Source organism: Cryptomeria japonica, chromosome 4, assembly GCF_030272615.1.
Source record: "Cryptomeria japonica chromosome 4, Sugi_1.0, whole genome shotgun sequence".
Taxonomy (NCBI): domain Eukaryota; kingdom Viridiplantae; phylum Streptophyta; class Pinopsida; order Cupressales; family Cupressaceae; genus Cryptomeria; species Cryptomeria japonica.
In genome coordinates, this window is record NC_081408.1 from 376283045 (window position 1) to 376309995 (window position 26951).

The 26951-nt window shown below is 34.0% G+C and overlaps 1 protein-coding gene across 1 annotated transcript in view; it reads right to left on the minus strand.

The window, feature by feature from the left end:
• Nucleotides 1-9937: 9937 nt before the first annotated feature.
• Nucleotides 9938-26951, minus strand: part of LOC131047461 (GDSL esterase/lipase WDL1) — a 31255-nt gene continuing 14241 nt past the window's right edge. Inside the window, exon 6 of the mRNA XM_057981361.2 lies at nt 9938-10385. Within this exon, the coding sequence (XP_057837344.1) occupies nt 10172-10385 (214 nt within the window). The 3' untranslated portion in view covers nt 9938-10171. The remainder of the gene's footprint in view (nt 10386-26951) is intronic.

Consider the following 26951-nt stretch of genomic DNA (forward strand, 5'->3'; position numbering starts at 1 on the left):
ATCAACCCAATCCTTGGACTTTTATGACCCTTTCCTTCAAATGTATTTTAGGTGTTTTCCAAAGCCTAAAGTCGGCTCAATTTGCATTGGTCTTGACTCAAAACGAAAACACTTCAAACACTCTTTATCCCTAAGGTCAAATGGCCAGTTGTGATAAGTTCAGCCCACATCTTGATATTTCTTCGACTTTGGTACTACATACCTTATGAATCCCGTCGTGGCAGGTAAGGATGTGATATACTAAGTCTTGTACGAGCATAACAAATAGATGATCCCTATGATGGGGGAGTCACCACTTTTATCGGGCTACAAGTAACCTTTCAAAAAGCTATGTTTCTACTCAAGGAAATATGTATGGTGAGTATCTTGGGAGCAAAACCATCTATGCTCTTGCACTGAATTTATCACAAATATCCTCAATCAATAGAACGGGTGGGCTACTACATAAAGGTGTTTACTAATTTTTGATGTTTTTGGACATAAGTTCATTCTGCAGTGACTCACTTAAGAGCCTTGTAACTTGTGGTGGGGCTCATTTGTCCTTTCAGCAAGTTACACTGTAGGAACAGCTATACCCAAGGCTATAGCTTTCGCTCACACCTGATTTCTATAGCGGCTCGAAGGATTTACCGCGTGAGGTCGTTCCCAAGAGTGATGTCTCTTGGCAAGCCTCTCTTAAAAATATAAAATATGAGTGTTACTAACACTTTTCTCTTGCACCTAGGACCACGAAAGCCAAGGGAGAGGATAGTGTGTGTTAGAAGTAGGACCACTCCACAAACTTTGCACAAATGTGTCAATCACGAAAAGCACTTATTCTTTTTAACTGATTTTCATTGCAATGTGATCTAACTATTCGGAGATGTTGCTCCAACAATCATGATGTTCTTAACTTTCAAAGGCAAAATGTGTTGTAAACTAGGAACTTGAAATCCTGGCCAACTGAATTGAAAAACACGTTTTTGCTTGAAGTAAAATCGCTTTTGAACTTTGAAGAAAAAAAATGGCTTGTTCTTTTTAGTTGGCCCCAAAATGAAATGTTGATTGTGAATTTCCTTAAGTTGATGCAAGAAATGAAATTTGTGTTGTTGATTTTAAGCACCAAAATAAAGATTGTTCCTAACTTGCAAATAAACTTTGAAGTTTGTGGTTCTTTCTAATTTGCAAGTGGGGTTCTTTTTACAAACCAAAAGTAAAGATGTGATTCTTTTTATGATCCAAAATGAAAATGTGAGGTTCAATTTTTAAGCCAAAAGAGACAATGAATTTGTTTTAATCCAACTTTGAAAACAAAGTGAAAGAAAGAATTCAATGCTTTCTAATCTAACTCCTCCAATCCTGCATAAACAAACAAACAGTTAGTCCAAAAAATAAAATAAAATGAGGTATTGGTGGGCTTCTACAAGCCTAGGTTTTGATTTTCGATTACAATAAAAAAAAAATTACAACTCTCTGTTACAATAGCACCACTCTGTGTAAACAAAGAAGAGCTATTTAACACGAAAGTGCTAAAGTGCAACCTGTGTGGCAATTTAAACAAAAAAAGTTAGTAGTTTTGTAGAGAAATCTTGTGTTGGATTCACGTCGGGTTCACCAAATGATGCTCTACAAAAAGGATTAGAAAATCTGTTTGATGGCAACACACACAAGAGCACAAGAAACAAACGTTAGTGTTAGCAACAAAAGATTATCCTAAACAGGCATATCAAGAGAGATATTAAGCATGAAATAGAAAACATACAAACATAGAATAGATAAACTATACTCCTCCAAATGCTAATCAAGATGCTCATAGTTGCTCCTCCCTTGTTCCTCTCCTCTCCAAGTTCCACATGAGTGTAGCTCTCAGCTTTTAGCACTAGCCATGGATGCCATATGGAGATTCAAGATGGTTGAATATGATAAACAAATGCTATGCAAGTGTAGATAGTGATGCTATGAAAAAACTCTATGCTAATACCAGTATAACAACAATACTCTAATGCTTCCTTCTTTGTTTGAGGAGAAGGGTTCTATTTATAGAAGAAATGGGCAAATGAAGGGTTAAGATTGAGCAATCTTAGCAAGGGTTAGGATTGAAAGATATTCAATCCATGTGAGACTTTCAACCCAATCCCATGTTAACAAGTGTCACCATGAGGAGGCTTGAGAGGAGAGATAAGGAGCATTAAATGCTTGAGGGGACATGATGGTTACCCTAGGGGGTTGGGTTAGGGTTAGGTTAATGGATATTCTTTTTATCCAAGGGATAAATGAATGTGCAAGGGTTAAATGGTTACCTTAGTCAAAGAAATAAATGCTTTGAAGAGACCCATGAGTCAAAAGGATGGTTAAGTTAGAGGAAAGTCTCTAACCAAAGGTAAAAGGTGAGTTAACCACAAATGGTTATGTAAGAGCCTTTAATGGTTTGGAAGACTTTAGAGGTTAACCATTTGAAGACTTAAAGCCTTAAATGTCTTTCAAAGACTTTGAGGGCTTTGAGAAGTGACTCCAAGTTGCTCAGGAATGTGACAATATTTAGGGGGTGAATTAGGCTAATTAGGAGTTAGAAGAATCTAGAAGGGATTTAGGCATGCAAGTGGATTTTGTAGGAGAATGCAAGTGGGAGGAATTTTGGGATTTTCAATTAAAATAAAATCATTTATTTCAATTAAATGGTGTAATTTGCATTTCAAATAAATATTAATTTATTTAAATGAGAAAAAGGAAGATAAAGCATTAAATGCTTGAAGACTTTAAGGGAAACCTTTAAAGGCTTCGGAAGACTCTAGAAGGAAGCAATTAAGTTTGAAGACTTTAAGGGAAACCATTAAAGGCTTGAAAAGACTCTAGAAGGAAGCCATTAAGTTTGAAGACTTTAAGGGAAACCATTAAAGGTTTCAAGTGGGTGAGGATAAATAGGATTTTAAATAAATTATTTATTTATTTAATAATTGTACAACTTGCATTTGTAGGAAAATGCAAGTGGGTGGAGGATAAAGGTGATTTAAATAAATGTTAATTTATTTAAATGTGAGAGATGGGACTTTGGGGGTTTTAAGATTTAATTAAACAAATATGGTTTATTTATTTAATTAATGGTCTGAATTTGGTTAAGTGAATTAAATCAAATAAATTGAATAATTTATTTAATTAATAGGAGAAGAGGGTTAAGATGAATTAATTAAATATTAATTTAATTAATTATTGATTAATGGTTAAATAATCAAATAAATATTAAATATTCATTTAATTAAGTGGACAGATTTATGTTACTACAGATATTATTACACCTTATTTAAGTTTACTTAGGTACATGCATTTCATAGTAGTTTGGGTATGAGACACTTGGGTGTTTGTTCCACATTGGGATAGTGTGTGTAGGAGAAGATCTTGTTGTTACACTCCACCTTTGGTGGGTGATCCACCTCATGTGGAATATTATATTATTTTTCCTACCTACCCACACCTATTTCCTACCTACCCTTGTTTCTTATTGAGCCACATGTCATGTTTGTGTGCTCACATATCCATATAGCCTTGCCTATATAAGAAGGCCCATATTCATTGTATGTAACAACAACAACGATTGATGATCCAATTGATCACATTTTGCATCTTGATAGAATACAGTTTATTCCTATCATCTATTTTGTTCTCTCTTATTTGTGCTTTCCATTGCCTCTAGATCTTGGCAAATTCTCACAATCGTCATCACCCTTAGTAGTTATGCTCACCAATATGCCCTCTTGTCAAGAACACTCTTATTCTAATTTTGAATTTTAGACTTCTTGTCTTTTAGTGTTAACACAACTTTCTCTAGTGGTTTCCTTTCTAGGAATTGTCCCTTCACTCTATCCATCATCACTTTGTGCATCTAATCTTTAGAAATGTCAACTATAATAGCCTAATCACTTCGTGAAAAAAACTATTGAGTATAACTTTGCTTGGACAAAGCAAGGAGAAAAAATATTGTCAACCAAATCTATTCAATCTGGAGGTACAAGCATTGAAGTGAATGATCTCAAATGCTTTGATCATGTGACTATGCTTCCTTCTCTAAGATACAAAATCATTAGCACAATTTACCCAAAATTTCTCAAGGCATGTGAACATATTTTAATGATTTACCCAAAATTTCTCAAGGTATGTGAACATATTTTTATACAAATTTCTCTACCATAATTCCTTTTGAATTATAATCTCTACTTTTCTAGTGAAACTGTAGATAAAATTAGAAACTTTTGCTTCCATAGTTTTAACATCCTACAAATAGCTGCTACTTGTACTGACTAATTAGTACAAAAAATAATCTCTTATCTTAGACTACTTCCCAGAAGACACTGTTGGCTACATCCAATGCTCCATTAATATAACTTGGTTGCTCGAGCACTCGAGCAGCTTATATGGCTATGATTTAAAACTACAAATCTTGATGTGAGTGAGTAAAAAATAGAATAAACCAATCAACCCATTCTGATATGATCTTCCTAGCCTACTCCAAGATGTAAACATGGTTCTCATTCCCCAAATCTCTCACCATCAACATCAAGATAATATCATTGAACATTTTGAAGCGCTTGTGCCTTATACAAAAATTTTGAATATTCATTAAAATGTGTTACTATATCTTGTCTAGTCCTATGAAAACTTTTTTTCTAAACTAATGTGTGGACTAAATAGGACGTGATATGAAAAAAATTGATTGTAAGAAATTAACTAACTATTTGTGAATGTTATTGTTGGTGTGATAATCCCAATCAAAATAATTCTTTGCCCTAGAAATGATCTTTGATGATATAAAATACCTAATTTTTAAATGGTCAAGCTATCACATTACTTTAGTCAAAAGAGTATTAATTAATCTAAGTTCCATAGTGTACTCACTCCACTATAAGATTTTGGTACTCATTTAGTGATTTCGTAGACTTTAATAAAATGGATACCCTTCAATACTTAACTCTTTATCGTAAAAATTTCAACCTAGACTTATGCTTTTGTATGTGATCTTGTGATTGATACATAATAATAATAAGGATAAAGAAAAGGTGTAACAAACTAGATGATAACTATACGGCTATTTTGTTTACACTATTGCTAATTGTCTCTTGCCAAACTTACTACTCAACTTGGCTTTGCCTCCAATTTTCAGATTGAGAATATTAATCTGATATCCATCAAGATATTCTCAATGAATTGTAACTCGTTGAGTACCAACTCGGGCTCGATCACATTCTCCTAAAGCTTCATCTCTCAACACAAAACAAAAACAAAAACAAAATTAAAAAAATCTCTGTTGTCCTTGAACCATCCTGGTGATGAAAATGGTGAAAACAAAGCAAAATAATCAACTCTTCTGGGTAAAAACGATTTTTAAAACCTACAAACAAAAGGAAAAAAGTTCAAAGGTAGCAATCATCAACTAGTCTCTTGTTGAAAAGTTTTACATAATGTTAATGGTGGCTTTCAATACTGCGGTGATTACAATGATGACTTGCTGAGAGCCTTCAGCACCACCAAAAGTAGAGCTAAGTTCTGCTGGAGTATAACACAGGTGAATTGCTTGTGTGGGATCGCAACTTTAGTTACATATATAGCAACGAAATTGAGCTTTACATTTTAAAACTGTCTTTTGCTTTAAATCGAGTGGACATCTCATGCTGATCGCGATGTTTGAAAATGGATCGTCTTCGCTTGTCATACCTTATCATCCTCCTTGCCTAGCATGATTTGCCTTTCAAACCCAATCACTAAAAGCATTTCCTCCAAATTTAAGTTCATTTGAATCAATTATAATTTTTTAGATTCTAAATATTGGTTCTTTGAGTAATTTGTTTGAAGAAAAAGGGATTACAGAAGTTATAGATTATTTGATCAAGATACACAACAGAAGATCTAAGGTACGAAAAAATGGAGAAATGGAGATCAAATAGACTTGGTGTTGACGGTCTATTTGTTTTGAACTTCCATGCTTATTCATATTAATTCATTCCACCAAATTTGCCTGGGACATGATCCCGACCTCATCCTTAATGATGTTGGAGCCTTGCACTCAGCAAAATTTGATCCTTGATGGACATATTAAGAACCATTCAACTTCACCAAAAGACCAAGGATCCATTAATGACTATCCTTGTTGATCACTATCAGTATATCCCATAGATTGTTTAACCTCCTAGACTTATCAACAACATACATTCCTTCATTCATTTCCACTTGGTGTTCAATTGTGTTTGCATTCCCCCAAACCATGTGATTAGAAGAGTATTTTGAGTTTAAAACCTTTCAATCACACAACTTGAAAATATCCAACCGTTAAATTACACTAAGACATCATTATCCTTTATACATTACAAATACATTATAATAGATATTTGATACATTATAATACGGGATAGCCATTTCCACCAGAACTTTCATTTATCATTGTTGCTCAAATTATGGCTACATATACTTGCAGATTGATGCTGATTAAAATTCAAGATTCTGGCTACATATACTTAGCTTTCTTTGTCTTTCGAATTTTATGTTCCTAAACATGGCACTCTCGAGGAAGAACCATTGTGATGACCAACCATTTTGCTTTGAACCAGGAAAGCAATGTATGAGGCAAAAACACAACGGAAATTCTGGCTTTTGCACTGTTACACATGACAAACATCCTAGTGACAATGAGAAATGAGTCTCAAATAATGAGTTTTGTAGAGCTGTAACAACTAGTCAATTATATTTTTATAGGTTGAAATGCATTTTTACCTGTACATTGATCATATTTTTATTTTGTAGCTCCGACCAAGACTTAAATGACTATTCAAGCAAGCTTTGAATATGCCCAATATAAGAAAAGAGTTCTTCCATCAACTACGCTAATATATGCTTTGGGCTCTTGAAGAAAACCCTTCAAAATGAAACATTTCTAATGAATTGAATTTCAAAGAGGCAATGAACAATGAGTAATTGTAATCTAAAGGGTTAGATAAACGAGATTCCCAATCGACAAACAAGAAAGAGTATAATCACCTACAATGTTTGATCATATTGGTAATGGTAAAGATGTAATAATGTCTTTATTTGTGTTGACATAAATTTCCTATCTTCCATCGTAAATTTCTATACAGAAATCTAATTTTTCTATCGCAGCACTTCAACTCCAAAACAGTAATATATGAGCTCAATATCTGTCGTCCCAAATATTCATTTGATATTTATCTTAGTTGCTCCAATCATCTACAAAGAACTCCATGTTGCTTGTGTATTTTCTGCCAACATGGATGCTTCTTCATGGCCCCCTTAAAAATTCTATGTGGCTTTCGCTAGCTGCATTCACCATTGCCAAATGAATTGTACTAGCATTTATAAAATTCGCACATTTCTTCCCACAAATGTGACTTATTTTCTATGCAGATGAATTTTCTTGTTTGAAATCGGATAAATTCGGCGAACATTTTGATGTTTAAGTTGATTTTCCTTTTGCTGAGATGCAATTGTACTAGCATTTATAAAATTCTCACATTTCATTAAAAAAAAAGGGGGAACTTAATTTTCTATGCAGATGAATTTTCTTGTTTGCAATTGGATAAATTTGGATGAACACTTTGATGTTTAAGTTGATTTCCCTTTCGCTGAGATGCAAGAACTTAATGTAGGAAGGGATTCTAAGGTCATATCATGAATCTCAAAGGATAGCTTGTTGCTCAAAACATGACAAACACTCAAAAGATATGCAACAATGTTTTAAAAGATAATGTGTACAAGAGTAGTCTAACATAATTTCCTCACTTGTTGTGATGTTTTAATTATTAAGTTCTTGTAAAAAAAACTTTTCATCATCATTTGGAAACAATGTAGTTGAGGTTACAGATAATGTTATTGATGTTTGGAATAATATACTATTTTGAGGTTATTCAAGTACCCTTTGACAATCATGATTCCTAGGATTTGAGGTTGAATTTCATTAAAAGCATCAAACAAGAAAATAAGCTTTATTGTTAATTGGCCTTTTCATTCAAGTTTTACTCAACTCTAGCTTATGTGTATCTAGTAATTTTTCCAGAATCCATATCTCAGAAATCTTCAATTCAAATTGAATTTGGATCTTGATATCTTAAGCATAATAATATCATCTCTCAATAATTTGAGTTTAGAATTATTATTTTCATAATATTGAAAGCCAACTTATTGAACAGGGGATCTTTATCTCTCCACAAATAACGTTCACCTTTAATTCTCCTCAACAATTTAGAAGGTCAATACCAACACATCATTTCAACTATTTTAGATATAAGATGGAATAATTCAACATAATAATATCACACTAATAAACATGAATCAAAAACATTGTTTGTTTGATTGTTACAAAATATAACAAATAATTACATACTCATATATTAAATCATTTTTATATTATTATATTATAATTAATATTAAAAATATTATAAAAATATGATTATGTTATTAAATTTTAATATATTCTTGTTTCTATATTCTATTATAATCTTTAAAAAGAAAAAACTTTTAGTACAAAATTAATATAATTATTTTATTATATTTCTATTAAACTCTTCACAAAAACCAAAAAAACCAAAAAAAAACTATTAAAAGTGAAACTATTACGTCCAACAAAAATATCAAATTTAATGCTTCTAGTTAGTTTTTGCATCAATTATATAAGTGTAATATGCTTGGGCGTAATAATTATATATTTATATCCCGCAGGTTGTCTATTCTACAAAACCATCGTGGAGCCATTCACGGATTTTTTTCATATTCACGGATTCCTCATTCCACAGATGTGGAATGTCTTCAGGTACGGCTAGCAGCAATGTCTGCTAACATGGCACCTGATTTTAATTTTATTCGCGTAGCTCTGGGCGCCTCTGAGTCGGCAGAGCTAAAACTCTACTGAAGACGATGATCCCGTGATTTGTGATAGGGTTGAGTCGTGTTTCTGGTAGCAGCGCCGACTATGATTGTTCCAGCGGCTCCTCTGTGCAAGTCTTTTCCTGCGTGAATTCCTTCACGCTTCAGACCGACTTCAAAACACCTCTATAATTTCCCTCCACTTCGTTTAGGGAATTTTTCAACCACAGGCACAGAGTTTTAAATTCTATGATATCAAATTAAGTTTTAATGATTCAATGAGCAATAGTACTATTCTTCTTTTCTTTTATTATTTCATTATGATGAATCATAAAGAGAGAGAAAAAAATGCATACACAGTTAAATCCAGAAATACTCATGATAATTGGTTTCGATAGAATAATCGATTTCAGAAAAGGAAAACGGATCACAACTGCTTTATATTAATATGTTTGATTATTATTACAATGTTATACAATGCCTTCATTAATTATCCTAATGGAAGGATCTGTACACATCTTTGTAAATCACTGTTGCAGAATCTGATAACTACCAACAAATTTCACTAATGCTTTAATTACATAAGGGGGTTTGGAAAGACTCGGAAAATTAAGGAGGGATTATTTGAATTTTAGTTCCCACTGTAATGTCAGCGAGCTATAAATTAGGCTCCGAGATTGTCCAATTAATACACAAAATTTCCAGGATCCAACGCAAACGTATAAGAACAAGAAAGAAACCAGCATACCAAACGATGTAGCCCCATACTGTCAGAAACAGATAATCTAATGATGCGAGAAAGCAAAAGACGTGACAAGTTGAATAAAAGATTTCCTCGCTTGATATGGAATTTTTAACAGTAATAAGAATCGATGTGCATCCAAGATCACAAGAATCAAATCAATGCACAAGCATTCCGTAAATATTCAAGATCATTATAATGAGCTCGTGAAAATTGGCAACCTAAGATCGACATATAAATTTATATGCTAAAAATGTACAATAAAAAGGGGGATTTAAGTACTGAATGCTTAGCGTATTTGTAACCTTAATGTCACTTCTTGTGATGGGAATGAAAAGATGAATATTGGAACTAAAATTTAAAACAAAAAAAAATAATGAACATATATATTAGATGGGCAGATGATTATCTACCCTTCACTAACTCCTTCCAATAATATGATTCTCTGCATATGAAGATGTAATTGATAAACACATAACCTCATTGATACGCTTATATTGCTTATACAAAGGAAGCTTAACAGTTATAATAAAAGTGAATGCATGTTATAAATTCCCTGAGCGAGATGAAACTAGAATATGAAACGAAAACTTAATTCCACTGCTTTTCTCTGTGAAAAGTAAACTCGGAAATATTGACAGTGCTCTTCATTTCGGATGATACTAAATCAAAAGGTGAAGATTCACTAAATTCCGTTGGCATATTCTTCCAGTGCAAAGAAGGCTCCCAATCTGCTTCCTTGAGAACTTTCAAAATTTCCTCGACTACAATAATGCTACCCTCCGAAGATAAATGAATACCATCTCTGTGAGGCAAATGCACAAAACCATTTTATTGAAGATCCTTGAGGCATATCAAATTCGCATACAATTTATGATTCTTTGCTAGTAAAATTGAATTGGCAGTAGTACAGGTATATATCTTCATTATAAATGTAAACGTGCACATAACAATCATTCCAGGCAGGTTTGAACAGTAAATAATGTACATTGAAACTGAGAAAATGTTAATAGTTGTCGAGTTCATCAGATATGCATTTTTTCCACCTGGTTTATATTAGACTCTTCAAGATTTAAATGCATTTAGGATGTGTAACGACTTTGTGAGAAGATCTCAAATATAAGTAAAACCTATGTCAATTTCTTTTTAGCGTCCTGTGCTGGAAATTCAAGAAATCAAAAAAAATTGAAAAAGATACAATGGAAGATAATTTCTGAATGTTGCAAAATATAATAGGCAAGCATTAAAAGATTAAAAGATATTGAGACATCTCATTGACATGTTTAAGACACGGACACTAAACTAAACAAAAACATACTAGGTTAAGACATGAGTGAACAAGAAGCGAGGCATTCATGCATTCATCAGACAGACTGAACTGCGCCACTGAAAAGGTTCTTGAGGATGTACCTGGGGCGTTGGCAAGGAGATACAGGGCAGCAAGGGAGCGTAAAAACTAAAAACACACAAAGCATGCCAAACCTGTGACTGATAGGATCCAATGATAAGTGACAGTTTTAGCCCATGCCAAACCAGTCAAAATGCTAGAGAGGAGAAAAAGAAGGTTTGACCAAGTCAGACACCAATCAACAGAACAGCAGTAGCTGGCAAAGGTTCGAATCCTACCAAGTCCACTTAAGCTCCTTCCAAACTGTCACCAATGATCTTTGGTATTACAGAAGCAAAGCACCAGAGGTATCACTTCATCCACAAATGTTTCAGATTGTCTTCCCATCTAGTGTCGGGTGTGGAAAGCATCTAAAATTACCCTTCAAATCTTCATCAACATGTAATTAAGCTCAATGAAAGTATTTAGAGAGTTTGCTACATTTATATGAATGTTTAATAGTATTGGAGTTCTGTGTAGTCTTCAATTTTGCAATGAAACGTAGGAAGCTGTAGGAGAGTTTCATCGAGTTCACATGATCCAGATTGTTCCATTGAGAAACAATCCTTGTATTTTGTACTGCTGAATTGTAAAAGGTAATGGAAGAGCAGAAGCACAACTCAAAACCATGTTTGAGTCTCCTACGTCAGATTTTTACAAGGAAAACAAGGTGTCAATGTTATATGTTCTTGTGCAGCTTCATTGTGATTCTTTATTCATTTACATTAATGTTCTGATTTCTTGACAACCGTCTTAGCAAGCAACTCAATACATGCAACTTTTCCGTATGGCACTTTAAAGTAGATAATTCTTTCATCCAATTCAATAATCAGTTAAAAAACAATTTGTATCGACTGGTCAATTATCTGTTGGAATATTCAACACAATTGTCGATTTTAGTGGTAGTAGAGCTAACACTCCTTTAATTATGTGTGTTAATTTTCAGACTTGCATCCTTGGCATGGTTAAGTAAGCCAGAGAAAGAGGGTTGCTCGCATTGCACCAAGAAATATCCACAAGAAGATGGAATAAAGAAGCGTAACCATGAAGCACCAAGAGGAGCAGATTGAGCATGGAACAGTGAATAATTGGCATGAAAAAAGGCAAGCACTTAGTAGCAAGACTGGACAGTATATTGCATCTATTAGTAGCAAGTTCAAAGTTCCCTGTACCCCCCAAAGCCACACCAAGAGGGGAAAAAAGTGCAGCCCAGGAAACAAGAGGAGTAACATCCCAAGGACAGATGCTGTTAGTGATTGTATTTACTTAGGTTGTACTTGAGGATAAGTAGCCATCATGTCTCACAGTGTGTATCTATTTTTCTATAGCATTTTTCTTTAACTTTTTTATCCCAAAAGAAATATTCCACATGAATTAGTGTGCTTACACTTGTGTTCTGCATTTTTTGTGCGTGATTGCACTTGTGCATCCTTTTACATTACACATGCGTTTCCCATGCTTTGTGGGATCTTAAATTTGTTTTTTACATGCTCATTGAATCCTCCTCTTGGAGTTGTGTATGCCATATATGCAAATCTATATAACATATACTATTAAAGGATCGTTCAAGTATTTGGACACTACAACTTATTTTTTGATTCCCACTTGTGTATATGTTCTTTCTATTTAGTGTTCTTTTCATTTCATGCTAGTGTACTAGTACTTAGCATTTATGTGGTCTCATACAGACCTCTTTTGAATTTATGATTTTCAATCTTCTCATAGTTTTGTTGGAAGCAAGTTTTGCTCCATTTAGAGAGAAAGAGTTAGTGCAAGCTTGAAGCTGAGCCTGATCTTATTAAAAATCCTTGTCTCTAATTTGACACATAACTTTATCAAAAGGAAGATATTTCTGTGTGTGTCCTCCTGTGCTGGAGCAAGTTCAAATATTTTCTCTACAGCCATTATAATGCACCAAAAGGAAGATATTTCTGTGTGTGTCCTCCTGTGCTGGAGCAAGTTCAAATATTTTCTCTACAGCCATTATAATGCACCTTCGGAATCGTGCAAAATAAATTTCTCCATTCAGCCTCAAATTTTACTAGATAGTATCTCTGAGCATGCAGAATGAGTTTCCTTCTAGATCAGATTCTAATTCTGCTTCCATGCCGCATTTTCAGGCAACCTTAAAATTTGTGCCTAAAATCAACATTTTTTGGAACAGGTTAAAAAATTTCAGGAACATTTATTTGTATTTCTTAACAATCTACTATACTACCAATTTGGGTTTGGGTTCAGGTTTTGACTTGGTGGCTTGCTGATTTCATTCTCCAGTTTTGGCATGGCTGGGTTTGTCGAAACAATATATATGTAAAATAAAAATATTAAAAACATGTAGAAATATAAAGTATTAGGCAAAATGTACAAATTAAATGCAGAACACAACTGATAAATGAGTATTGTCAGTTGTCAAAACTTAAGACAGATCAAATGGCTTTAAATTTGTGCATCTGCAGATATAAAATCAATAGAAATCAGCATATTGGTCCTCATCAAGAAAATATTATCAGCTGGTTTGTTGGAAGAATGAGCAATGCCAGTGCCACTAGCTGCAGGATGTAAATGACACTGTGTAGCAGCATCATGCCCCCTCATCATCAATTGAGACTATGGAAAGATGTCAGGTAAGGATTTTAAATTCTCTTGCTTTTTCGTTAATATTTTTAATAGTTTTTGATACCAATTGAGTAACGCAAGCAGGCTGTGATTCAATCAAAATTCATATCTGTGATTAACATATAGCAAGCTTGGATACAACTGCTCCTAAAGGGTCGGTATTTAATAATTCAGTTATCCATGTAATTGAAATTTGTTGCCTAAATAAAAAAATATAAAGTAAATGGGATATTTTGTTAAATGTTTTTGACAACGACAACAGTTTATCGTATGGTGCTCTTAAATGCATTGCATATCTGATATCCCTAAGTGTGCCTGTATTTCCTTACAAGCTACCTTCCTCCAGAGGCTTCCGTTGTAATCTTTATAATACATTATACACATTAGTTTAATGCATGTACAGTTGCTGCTATTTCTGATTCTCATTGTCACAATTGTGCTCATACCAATTTGTGCTGAAACTTATTCTACAATTACAAAAAAATTAATCAATACAAATAAGCTTAGCTTAGCTTAGTTCTACAATGCAAAAGCACTAAAAATCATGAAAGCAAAATTTCCATCCTAAGGATTCAAGCAGTCAAAAAATAGGAGTTCCAACTGTTGTGGCAAGGCGCAACAATGAGAAGCATGGCTTTAGGAAGAGTTGGCAACCTTATCAAGAAAACAAGAATGTTACCATATAATAATCTTCATGCTTTTACTGCTCAGCTGTTGCTTTGGCTACTCCATGTTTACAAAAATGAATGAATTCTTGATTTCATCACAATGCACTCCATGACCAATGATGCTTCTATGTTTAAAATCTCAATAGCAACAAAAAATGTGGGAGAATTGTACTGATGTCCTGGATATAACAGGCTGCAGATGTTGCGGTAGCAAATAGAGAAATTTCTGATGGCAATCAAGTAACCAAATTTTACAAGATTGACAAGATCCATTTTTCTTCTTCCTCCACTAATTATCATGCTCATATTGCACATGCAAATGATGTTAGCATTTATTAAATGGAAGACATTTTTATCTCAGCTTCTCCTAAGCATGCCATTTGTGAAGCTTGTTTCCTTGGAAAGTACCATAAGGAGAAGGTCAACAGTGCAGAAATCGAAAGAGGGTAATGTGAGCTTTAAAGCTTGTGAACAGCAAATTCATGGAGCCAATGGAAAAAGCATCTCTTATTGGTTCAAGATATATGCTCTCTTTTACTGCTGATTTTTTGAATGCATTTGAATTTATTGCTGCCTGATTTGTGATGGTCTGCAAGATCCAAATTCCATCTACCATGTCTAGCAATTGTGGTGAATGATGGAGAGGTACATAAAAAGAATGGAGCGATGGATGGCAAGATTGATGGCTGAGGTTTACAATCACACATTCCTTTTTCACTGTGGCTAGGAATAAGAATCTAACTACAAAAGAAATAGCTAGCTGTATGCTCCATGTCAAAAAAATTGGAATATAAATTAATGAAATTATGGACAGTCATAGAAGCATGTCTACTTTTTGAATCTGAAGATATTCTAGATATCTTAATTGTGAATTGGATGCCTACTCTGTTTGTTCGAGATGTTATTCCTGAAGAAGAGTTTGGATTTCCATTTCAAGATTTCCAGTTGTGCTGGATTGGAACATATTCTAGATGAAGAAGTGAAGCGAGCACCCAAAATCCTCAAATGTATTTTTGTGGGACATAACAATTATTCCCAGTGCATATTGGTTGTATGATTCAAGGCCTCAACAAGTCAGTCTAAGGGATGTATAGTTCAAAGAGGGCCAATCACCTTATAAGAAGCCTTCATACTCTTTAACCATTGAGTCAACTCCTAATTTTAATGGTGTCGTATTTGATGGTGTATCACATTTAAAGGTGCTGATATCCCTACAAAATTCAGTATTTATGCCTCTTCTTGTCAGTCCATTGTCGGTTAGTCCTCGAGTTTACATCAAGGCCAGGTCACTTGTTGTCTTCCCAATTAGTTTGCAAATGTTATCGTGTCCTAGTCTTTCAACTGACGGTTTTTTGCACAGTTGGATGATAACCTCGGGTCCATAAGGAGTAAACAATGATGATGATTGAGGAAAGATCAGATAAGGAAGAAAAGGTCAGCAGCATGTACAAACAGTGAGCAGGAAAGAGGTCTCAGGAGTATTTTCAGTCATCATCCAAGATGACATAAAATCAAAAGTTGACAAGTGAGTGATGAAACTGCACCTAGAACTTAGAAAGAGTGGCAAATGCACTATAAAACCCCACCTGAGTGATGGGAAACAATCTAAGAAGGTATGCTAATGGTGCACATGTTAGCACGATATGAGTGTGGCTTCATTTGAAAGCGACCGAGCCGGCATGAAAACACACCAAAGGGTGGCAATAAGTGGAGCAAAATGCACATTAGGAGGGAGAATAAATGTGCAAATTTGAATGCCATTTCAAGGTAGTAATGCTATCTAAATGTTCTGCCCAAGGGCCTTAAAATGGGGCAGATGCGTTATGAAATTCCACCAATAAAAAGAGAGAAAAAAGTCAAAGTGAGGCACCATTTGACAATGGCAGAGCCAGCATGAAAACATGCCAAAAGGGTGTCCAATTCCTTATGAAATAGCACCTAAAAGTGGTAAGGCGTTCAGTAAAACAGCCTGGACTGCAATATCCATTTTTTAAGTTTATAAGACATAGGATAAAGTGGCAAAGTGGTTATATAACTCCATCTTAAGCATTTAAAACATAAAAAGAAATACAGGCACACTTTTGTATGGATACAAGCACCCAATAATTTTGCCCAAGCCAGTTTTAAATGGCAAAATTGCAAGAACAACATGCAGGGATAAAGAAATAAAACAAGTCATGTTATAGTGCCATTTTGTGGTGGCATTGCCCACTTAGAATTCCACCCAGCAATCATAAAAAGTGTCAAATTTATCATTAAATCATGCTTAGCATGAAGTATTCAAAGATGACATGGGCTGTTTTCAGTATTATTTGTGAATGTTTTCCTAACAGCTCTTTTTCCTTTCAGTAGTTTGGGTGGATCAATATTAGCATACCACAACCTTGGCATAAATGAACGAATTCATTTGATAAAGGCTTTGTGGTGACATTGCCCTCTCAGAATTCCACAAAGACATCATAAAAAGTAGCACATTTATCATAAAATCATGATTAGCATGAAGAAAGAATTCAACTATGACATGGGCTGTTTTCAGTATTATTTGTGAATGAATTCCAAACAGCTCTTTTTTCCTTTCAGTAGGTTGAGTGGATCGATATTTGCATATCACAACCTTGGCACAAATGAACAAATTCATTTGACAAAGGTTTTGTGGTGGCATTGCCCACTCAGAATCCCACCCAGCAATCATAAAAAGTAGCAAATTTATTACAAAATCATGCTTAGCATGAAGGAATGATTCAAACATAACATGGTCTGTGTTCAGTGTTATTTGTGAATGTTTTCCAAACAGCTCTTTTTCCTTTCAGTAGGTTAAGGGAATCAATATTTGCATACCAAAACCTTGGCACAAATGAACAAATTCCTTTTATACAGGGGAAGCTGTTTACAGATCTTTAGTCAATCATCACAAAAGAATTAATCAAATTGTTGTTAAAGAATGGTTTCAAGGCTGACAAGCACAAAGGATTGCCATACCATCTAATCTAGCAAGTCATCGAGATGCTTGAAAAGATTGAAGCGTCTCCAAGGTTGAGGGTTCCAAATCCAGAAATACTGACACATCAGAACAGGTGTCAATGGTTGCATGATGGTCAAGGTTCCTATTTCAGGTCATCAATGGGTTCACGGCAGAGTAGCAATCGGATTCGTGCATGATGCTCTTACGATTTCAACAATTTTCAGAGGTTCCAAAAAAGTTCACCATATTTCAAAGGACATGACAAGTTTTCAAGACAAAGTTGCTTCAGATTTTCAAAAGATCGCTTATGTGCCAAATTTATATTTTCACGATGGCCATATCTAGCGAATGTCATCATCCGCAGTTACTTCTAGACAATAGATATGAGCCTATTTTAAGATTCTGTATTTAATTAATTGTTTTAGATCCATTTGTTTGAAAGTAATTTTATTTCCACTTTTTCTGCAAATACGGATAGGATTGATTTAAATCTTTTTAGGATATTTAAAGAGCTTATGAGCACATAATTTGTTAATTCAGACATGCTGCAGAAATTGTCATTCAAATTTTCAATTCAAGTTATTGTATTTTTGTGCAGGAGAATGAATGTTAGTGGATGTTAAAGCATATGCTACAAAGATTTTCATTCTGCTAATATGGTTGCATGTTTGTAATTTCCTAAGTAGATAAAAAGTAGATTTCATAGAATCACACTTTGCATTCGCAAAATTTTTATATTTGCATAGCAGCTTGGAATGTAGTTTACATATTTCCTTCATGAAATCATGTGGTGGTTATCTCATTCTTTCCTATTGACATAGATTTACTAGTTTCTAATTTAGCCAGTAATCTACATTCATCTAGGTTATTCCATAAAACATTTGTTTACAACCGAATACTCATCTTTGTTTTATTAAGTAGTTTATCATCCTTTACAGGAAAATCCCATCACAGTCTTGATTATTAACAATCTAATGCTTGCATCCACGGTAAAATTACAGTCAATTATTTATTTTCATTTAATCTAAAAACCCATTGAAATCTTGTATAGTGTACATACTTGCAAATTTGTTGATAGCTTTAAGTTTAGGTTTGGTTAGGTCTCAAGGAGCTTCTCCTTATAATTTGAAGAATGGTTCTATTGTATGTGATATGTTATTTCATGCAATCTCAAAAGAGACAAATTAAAATGCTAGCAAAAGGAAAAGATCAACCTTTCTTCCATTCCATCCTTTGCATCTTCACCTAACATTCATTCTGCTACTTGCGAGGCCTCTCTTCCGCAATGGCCCAAAGCAGTTCTATTGTTATTGATGTAGCTGATCCTAGGAAGATTGAGCACAAAAGTTTGCCTATTTTGTATGCATGCCATGACTTACAGATGATTGTAATCTCCAAACCTAGGAGCAAACTCAACGTAAGAAGGAATTCGAGAATGGTATGAAAGATGAATGCAATTACAATGAAGAAAGAAACCTACAAGTTGACTACAAACCTTCCAAGGAAGAATCTTGAATATGCAACTGACTGTGAGATCAAGAAACACAAAGCTCAGCTTGTCACAGAAAGATATCAATTACAAATTTACAAGGAAGCCTTTGCTTCATTTGCAAAGCTTGACATAATTTGTTTTGTTATTTCTATAACTACTACATTTTATCCATAGGTGTCAGAAGGAAACTTCATTTCAAATAAGAATCATATGTATAAATTAAGTGGTTTTTGCACAATGTCAAAACTACCACGTATAGTAAGGCATGGCTGTGTCATTGTTGGTAGCAGTTACAAGTGTCACATGATAGTTTCATAACTGTCAGCGGTGGTTTTTCCATCTGTTAATTTCACATTTGTCAGATAGTGGTTACAAAATCCCTAGTAGCAATTATTCCCCCAAGTGGTAGATTTGGCCATTTTAATTTGGGAATTTCGTCGCTAGGATCTGAACAAGGAGAGTAACAATAGAAAATGGTAACTCTCCCCATCTTGAGTCAATTGGGATTCCTTTTATTGACAGAATAACAGTTCTAGATGTTCTAGTATGACATGTCCAATCGCTACACAAGAGTGAGACTGAGAAGTTAGTGATCAAATTGGTTTTAGATGAATATTATGGTGTCAAGGGTGGTATTGTAGCATGCTCTAGTTCAGCTCTTTGTAGCTATTTTAACCAAGACAAGGAGATGAACTTGAGCTTTTATCACATATAGATGGATTTCACCACACTAGAATTCCCTAGATAAAATTCTTGTGTCAAGGTTGTCATGGTTTGTGAATTTCCTACCACTTCAATTTGTTTCAATTCATTTTCAGCAACTAGAGTAGCATCGTATTTCCAGCATCTTGAAACACTTATTTTTTTATTGCATAAATTAAAATCTATCATTTGAACTACAAATTCATGTGGAACAACATTCTTAGCTCTCTACTTTCAAGCAGGTAAATAAACTCTACAGCTTACAAATCATACTGGTATCAGAACAAGTTTAATCTTCAGGTATTTTATACAGTGTTTGCATCAAATATTGAGGATAGTGTTTGGTTCTTTTTGTATGACAGCAACAAAATCAAATGAAGAATCGTAGCCTTAAATAAATACACATTTCAACATGAGATGGAACCAAGAAGTGAGAAAAATCACAAGCAAAAATGATGACAACATTGCCAAATGAGTTATCACATTAAAATAAAACATGGAGTATGAAATGAACTCCTACAATAACATCACCAAACATCAAAAGCTCATGGCCAAAAACCAAGCATCCATGGACGTGGTGAACTATGCTCTTGCCAAGAAATTTGGTATAGAACAGAGGCCCCAAGAAGACAAAAATTAATTTAAAAGAAGAACTCATGGATGAAAAGGAATGCTTAAAAAATCCAACTATCACCCTTTCAAAGTTAAAGCAAAGTTGAAATTAAGGATTTTGAATGGCATTTAGATAGAATTCTAGATAAATGGCTGAAACGAATGGGGACTTACTGCGCAAAGTTAGCAAAACAAGATTGTGTTTGGCATGCCTCAAAATCTAAGGGCATGCTATAATTTGGTGGGAAGAATTATATTTTTTCTTCAAAAATGAAGAAACAATAGCAACTAGATGGAATGAATTTCAATAAAAAGATGAGTTTTTTTAAATATCTGATTGGTTATAAAACTGAATAATAGATTAAATGTCAGTATTTTAGATAGATTAACAGTCAAAGTATGCAAGACTATACTAGAGAGTTCAGTTGACAAGCCAGATGATGAACTAAGGCTTGGAATGTGAAGACAACTTGACCATTTAAATTGATGGTCTCCAATTATAAAAAAGGAAACAAGTTGAGGCGTGTGTATAGGCATATTACATTGAGAAAGAAAAGAAGAAAGTTGAGAGACAATCTTCCAAAGAAAATCAGTCAACAAATTGGACGAGTCAGAAAAAAAATCAGTTCGTCCAAATCCTATTATAAGGGTGAGTGGCACGCTTTATATATTTGTAAGAATCCAAAGGAGCATTGTATTCATTGCATTAAGAATAGACACACTAATGCAAAAAGTTGAAAGTTGCATGGAGAATCGCATCCGAAAAATCACATGGAAGACTCCATAAGTCCATGACAGCTCTGCAAGGAAGAGTAGTGATAGAATAAATTTCCTACTTAGATGAGAGAGTAAATGACACTGCAACCAATGGAAATATCACAAAATGAGAGAGAATAAATAAAAAATTTGTTCCAAAATTTAAGAAAACCAGAGTAAATGCATTTCTTGACGCTAGCTCACTGTCTAATTTGATTTTGAATTCAAGTTGCTATGAGACTTGATTTAAAAACTTGAGATTACAGATACCAATGGGTCAAGGATGGGATCAGCTATATAATCAGTGCACTTCAAAGCAAGCCCAAGTTTTCCATGGTAACTACCAATCGAGCCAAAAGACGCTCAAGCAAGTGAGAAGTTTTGTTTACTCCTTATGGATATACAAGATAATGAGTTACAAATTTCTAAGATATATTGTGCTACCAAGGGGTTGAAAGATTTGGAATAATAGTTGCAGTATTTTCAAGAAGTCTTACAAAATACCAATGGTTTCCCTCGTAAGATTCATTAGCTGCTAGAACCTCTTCAACCACACATTGTTTGTCGAGTAATTGCTCTTCTGGATAAACCAAGTAGAGAAAAATATTCAAGAAATGCTAGAAAAATGCCCAAGTTCTTTATCACAAGAGTCATCCATTGCCATCGTACAAAAGGACAGATCTTGTAGGATGGGCAAACATTTAGAGTGTGAAAACCCTCTTGGTTACTAGTTTGGATTGGCAAAAAAAACCTTTTTAATATTTTTTCCATACAAGATGATTCAATTCAAGATCATATGTATGCTTAAAGTTCACAATTTGTTATAGTTTCAATGCCACTACAGCACCCAATCATTGTGATATGTAATTATTTCAATATTTCACTTGGATTTCAATTTTTGTTGGTAATGGAGATTATTATGAGCATTCAGATTTTATATATATCCTATCGGAGGTACCACTGCAACACCTCTACAAGGCTACTACGATGTCCTATCGTTGTGACAAGTATTTATTTCAATATTTATGATAAATAATATTTTGGGTTTTGCTAATAAAATATGTTAAGGGTAATTGTTTCATCTTGCATCAACATCTACTAGTTTTCAGATTGTTGCAATAACAATAATAACATTTGATATTTAAGGGTTTCCAAAATTATTTATAATATTTATTATTGTTGATTATTATTAATGTAATTTGGGATTTTTGCCGAGCATAATATGAAAAAGGTTTTTTACAGTATCTTGCACCAATATCTATGAGTTCAGATCTTTGCCTTAACCATGATATTTCATAATTAATGAGGTTCAATAGCTATTGTTTGGTATTTTTTTCTTTATTAAAGTTTCAGATAAATCAAAAAAATACAAAAAAATTGTAGGGTTTAGGAATTTTGAAAGAAGACATTGCATTGGTATTAGAGCTTTGATCTAGCCCACTTACAAGGTTAGATCTAACTTTTAATGCAGCCCAGTAAAATGGAAATCAAACTATATCAAACAGAAGAAAGAAAATTATAGGATCTAGGTAAAGAAATAGAAGAAGTCATGGGGGACATCGAAAATAGAATACGTACAAATGAAATGAATTCGTTAAATAAAATCATCAATCAAGGTCAAAGAGAAATGACACAGACAATCCAAAGGGAAGTGAGAGAGACCATGACAGAGTTAGTAAATCTAAAGAAGGTTAACTGAGAAGAAAGAAGTTCTTCAGCTAACAACTAGACTTCAATCAAACCCCCTTCAAAAACTTTCCAAGCAATTTTTTTACAAAGAGGAGGATGAGCCCCATCATCAAATAATAGATGACTTTATGGCATATCATAATGAATACAATGATCTACACCAAGCAATACGTAATGACATGACCTTTTGAGATTTCTATGATCTACGGATGAAGAATAGATCAAAAAGGATGAGATTTTAGTAGGATCAGCTATGCAAAGACATGCAGCATTGTTTTCATAACATTGCAATTCCTATATATGATGGTTGAACAAATATTCTAGGTTGCAAAAGCTGAACACCTACCTTGAGTCCTCTGTATAAAGAAGACACGATCAAGTTTGCTATACTCCACTTGGAAGGAGTAGCACATGAGTGTGCTATCATTGTATAATCACCCAAGGACGTAACTCCATTTCCCGGGAGAAGTTGAACAGCTTGGTTAAGAATTTTTTACAATTGTTGGCTTTGAAATGTGGCTCGATTGTGATTATTCAATGTTGAAGAGATTGTTTAGTGGGGCATGAGATTAATGTTTTGCTGATTGATTACTTATTTATATCCTATCATGAGCTTCTATCTTTTGCTTAGCGTCGAAGTTTGTGAATAGTTGTGGTCCCTCCTTCCTAGACATTAACATAGATGTTGGGCACATATGCTTGAGTCGATTTTAAAGTCTGAAGGCAGGTACATCGATATATTGGTGTGAAAAAAAATCATTACCCTCTAATACTGGATGAATTTACCATTATTGGCTGGACATGAGAACTGGACAAATTGCATGGTGTATTCTGGGTGACTTCGTGGTTTGCTTCACATGATTTCTGATGTAGCAGAGTGAAAGATATCAGTGGGAAACGTTCATACATAGCATTGGAATTGTTGGACTAGTCTAAAGTGGAACTGAGTAATTGGATTTTAAGACTTGAGAGAAGAATGAATGGTGGAGTGAATATCATAAGCCGTGATACCTAGATGAATCTTTTCACATTGGCGTGACAAATATCAGCTGTGAGTTCATTCGCTGAAGAGAATTGGTTCTGCTATAGTCCAAACATTCAAGCAAGTACAAATCACTCCAAACAAAGGATAATATAGTTGAAGACTCAGGAAATAGATTATCATCTAATATTGCAGACCTCAGGAAATAGATTATCATCTAATATTGCAGACCTACGCATCAATTGCAAGAGTATTGCTGGACAGTCCAAGACAAATTATTTATTTATTGTATTAAATGCTTGGCCACTGATTTATATCAGACTTGATATGAAGTGCAATCTCAAAACTGTGTATGCATTTAAGAAATTTATCTTTGCTACAATAAGGTAGGTCAGATTGTTGCATATTGCTATTCATATTTCAGTTCTTTGGTTACTTAATTAGAAATCTCTGAGAGTAAACAATTGTTCAAATTTGAATGAGTTGGTCTTTCAAGCTGTATATTTTATTGAATAAACTTCTGCAAATAAAGTATCGTCATTTGCAAGTAAAGTTCTGTTCATGTAAACTCTACAAATCAGACCTGCAATAAACAAGTCACTAAAATATATATATTTGAAACTAGGGAAAAGAACATCATTTGCAAACCTGAAACTATGCATTCATGATACCAACACTCTTTTGGAAGGGCAAAAATTTGGGCCAGATTTGGGGTGGGACATTACGGAGGTATACTAACTTATTTCTCTCCCAGGTGCACCTAGATATCATCCTTCCTGAGTTCAAGGAATACTATTCGGGTAGAGAATCACAACACTCATTAATATTGGAGCTACCCACAACTTCATTGAGGAGGAGTTACTATTCAAGATGGGACTTGAAATTGAAAGATTTGAAGTATTTGATGTCATCATAGTTGATGGATTCACCATCCCTTGTAACAAGAAAATTAGGCAGCTCGACATAATCATGGGAGAACATAAGATATGCAATAATTTTTATGTTGTGGGCTTGGGAAAAATTTGCATAGTTTTGGCTGTACAGTAATTACACTACCTTGGAGAGTTTTCCTCGAACCATCAATCCATGGAGCTTAAGCTCCAATTTGAAGGAAAGGAGATGGTATACAAGGGACTTGCAAATGAGACACCCATCCTTGTCACAACAAAAAGAACAAAAGGTTCCATCCACAAAGAACAAGATGCACAAGCACCTAAGTATCCATTCATATCCATGGGTAAGCAGGACACCTATCATGTTCAAAATATTGATGATGAATATGTTATGGTTTTTTGTGTTTTGCCTCTCAGATTACCGCTAGATAGAGGGACTCCACGCATCATGAAATGGGAATCAAGTTCCCAAACTAACACAGAGTACTCTCTGCGACCCCAGGATGCACAGAGGATATTTGTGAGTATTGAGAGTTATTTTGATGAGAATCTCATGGTTTCTTTGATTGCAAAGAAATTAGAGACCATTCCTGCTAACCTTACACACACTTGGAAGAAGACCAAATGTGAAAATCTAGACATATGTTGGAAAAGGTTTGATGAAAGTTACCATTTCTCATGTCAAATCATCTGATTTTACTATTACAAGCACATATTAGAAAACTTTAGTAAGTACAAAGGCTAGTAGACAATAAGAAATCTATGCAGCTTTCACATTTTTTGGAGCACGGAGTAGAGATTTTGGATGTCAATCAGAGACGAGACTAGTAGCAAGAATGTTGCTACATCTGATCAGTTTCAGCGAAAGAAAAAAAAGTATATTGTAAAAGTCCAAGATATCCTTCTTGTTGAATAAGTGATAGATTCTCTTTAAGGGTTAGAAAACCAACTTGCAGAAATCAAATTTCAGCAGAAAGAATAAGCTTAGAGCCAAGGAAAAAATTAAGTTACGGCCATGTATTGTTCAGTTTTACATTTTCTGCTGAAATTTAAAAATAAGCTAAGCAGAAAATGATAAAGTTTTCAAAGCAAAACTAGATGATCTTCAAAATATTGTTGCACAAGAAATTTTGGCGTAAGTTATGGATGTTCTAATAGCTGTCCAACAACAATGGTGACATTATCTATTTGCTGATAGTATCAAACATTGTTGATATACATAAAAGAAATTACAATAAATCCTTGCTTGTTGCTGGAAAAATTCTAGAAGATTATTTGAAGATCTTAGAAATTTTTCTTCCCATGTGTCTCTATTAAATATAAAAGCCAAGGCTTTCAAGTGAATCTGAGCTTTATAAAAGAACAAGCATGACAATAAAAATAATAGTTGCAGGAGTATCATCTGGTGCAAAAAAAGCTTGGTGGTGAATTTATTTTTCAAGAAACTATCACAATGTGCAAGGAATTGAAGACATTGATTTGCCAAGTCTCATGAATGATTTGGGATCTTTATATTACAGAGATCGTCATTTGTTAAGAGTCAGCGTTGTTGAACACAAATTGCTTGAAGACAAGTAATTTTGGGGAGGGTGAACTGTCATGTCCCCTCTTCTATTTAAATTAATAGGGGATCTGTTTCTTCATGTCTCGTACGCTAAGGGATAAGTTAAGGAAATGATTAGTAATATTTTAATTGGACCCAAAAACTTGATTTAATAAAGACTACTTATATATAATTATTTTAATAAAGTGGCCATCTAAATGGAACATCATAAGGCCTCAGGTAAAAAAAAGGAAATTAATCAAAGGAATGATGCATTTTGTCATTGCAATCAAATAATTTTCTGAGGCTTACACACTTGCGTTTATCTACCCATCCAAAGATGAAAACCCTTGGTGTGAAAAGTTGGAAGACAACCACCTTCTTGGTTTTAAGTTTGGATCAAAGGACAAAAAACCTCTTGATTTATAGTTTGTATTGACACTAAAAAACCTCTTATCCATTTGACGCGATTCCATCCAAGGATTTGTGTTAAAAGTTCACAATTTATTTTTTAGTTTCAGAGTGCTATAGTGCCTATTCACTGTGATAAGTATTTATTTCAATACTCGTGATATAATATTTTGGGTTTACTAATAATATACGTTAAGGGTGATTATCCTACCATGCATCAATATATATTGATATTCAGATTGCTGCAATAACAATAATAACATTTGATGTTTAAGGGTTTCCAAAATAATTTATGGCATTTACTCTTGCTGATTATTATTAATGTAATTTAGGTAATGAAAAAGTTTTTCTGTAATACCTTGCATCGGCATCTACGAGATTCAGATCTTTGCCTTAACCATGGTATTTGATAACCAATGAAGTTCAATAGCTGTTGTTTTGTATTTCTTATTTATTACAACTTTGCATGAATCAGAAAAGTACAAAAACATTGTAGGGTCTAGGAATATTTTGAAAAGGTACATTATAAAACTTTTTACAAAAATGAGGCAAATCCATCTCCAAATGTAAGAGAAACTCAAGGAATATCATTAACGTATAAAACACACCATGACTAGCATAGAATTGGGGATAATTTATGGCTTCAGTGAAGAAAGAT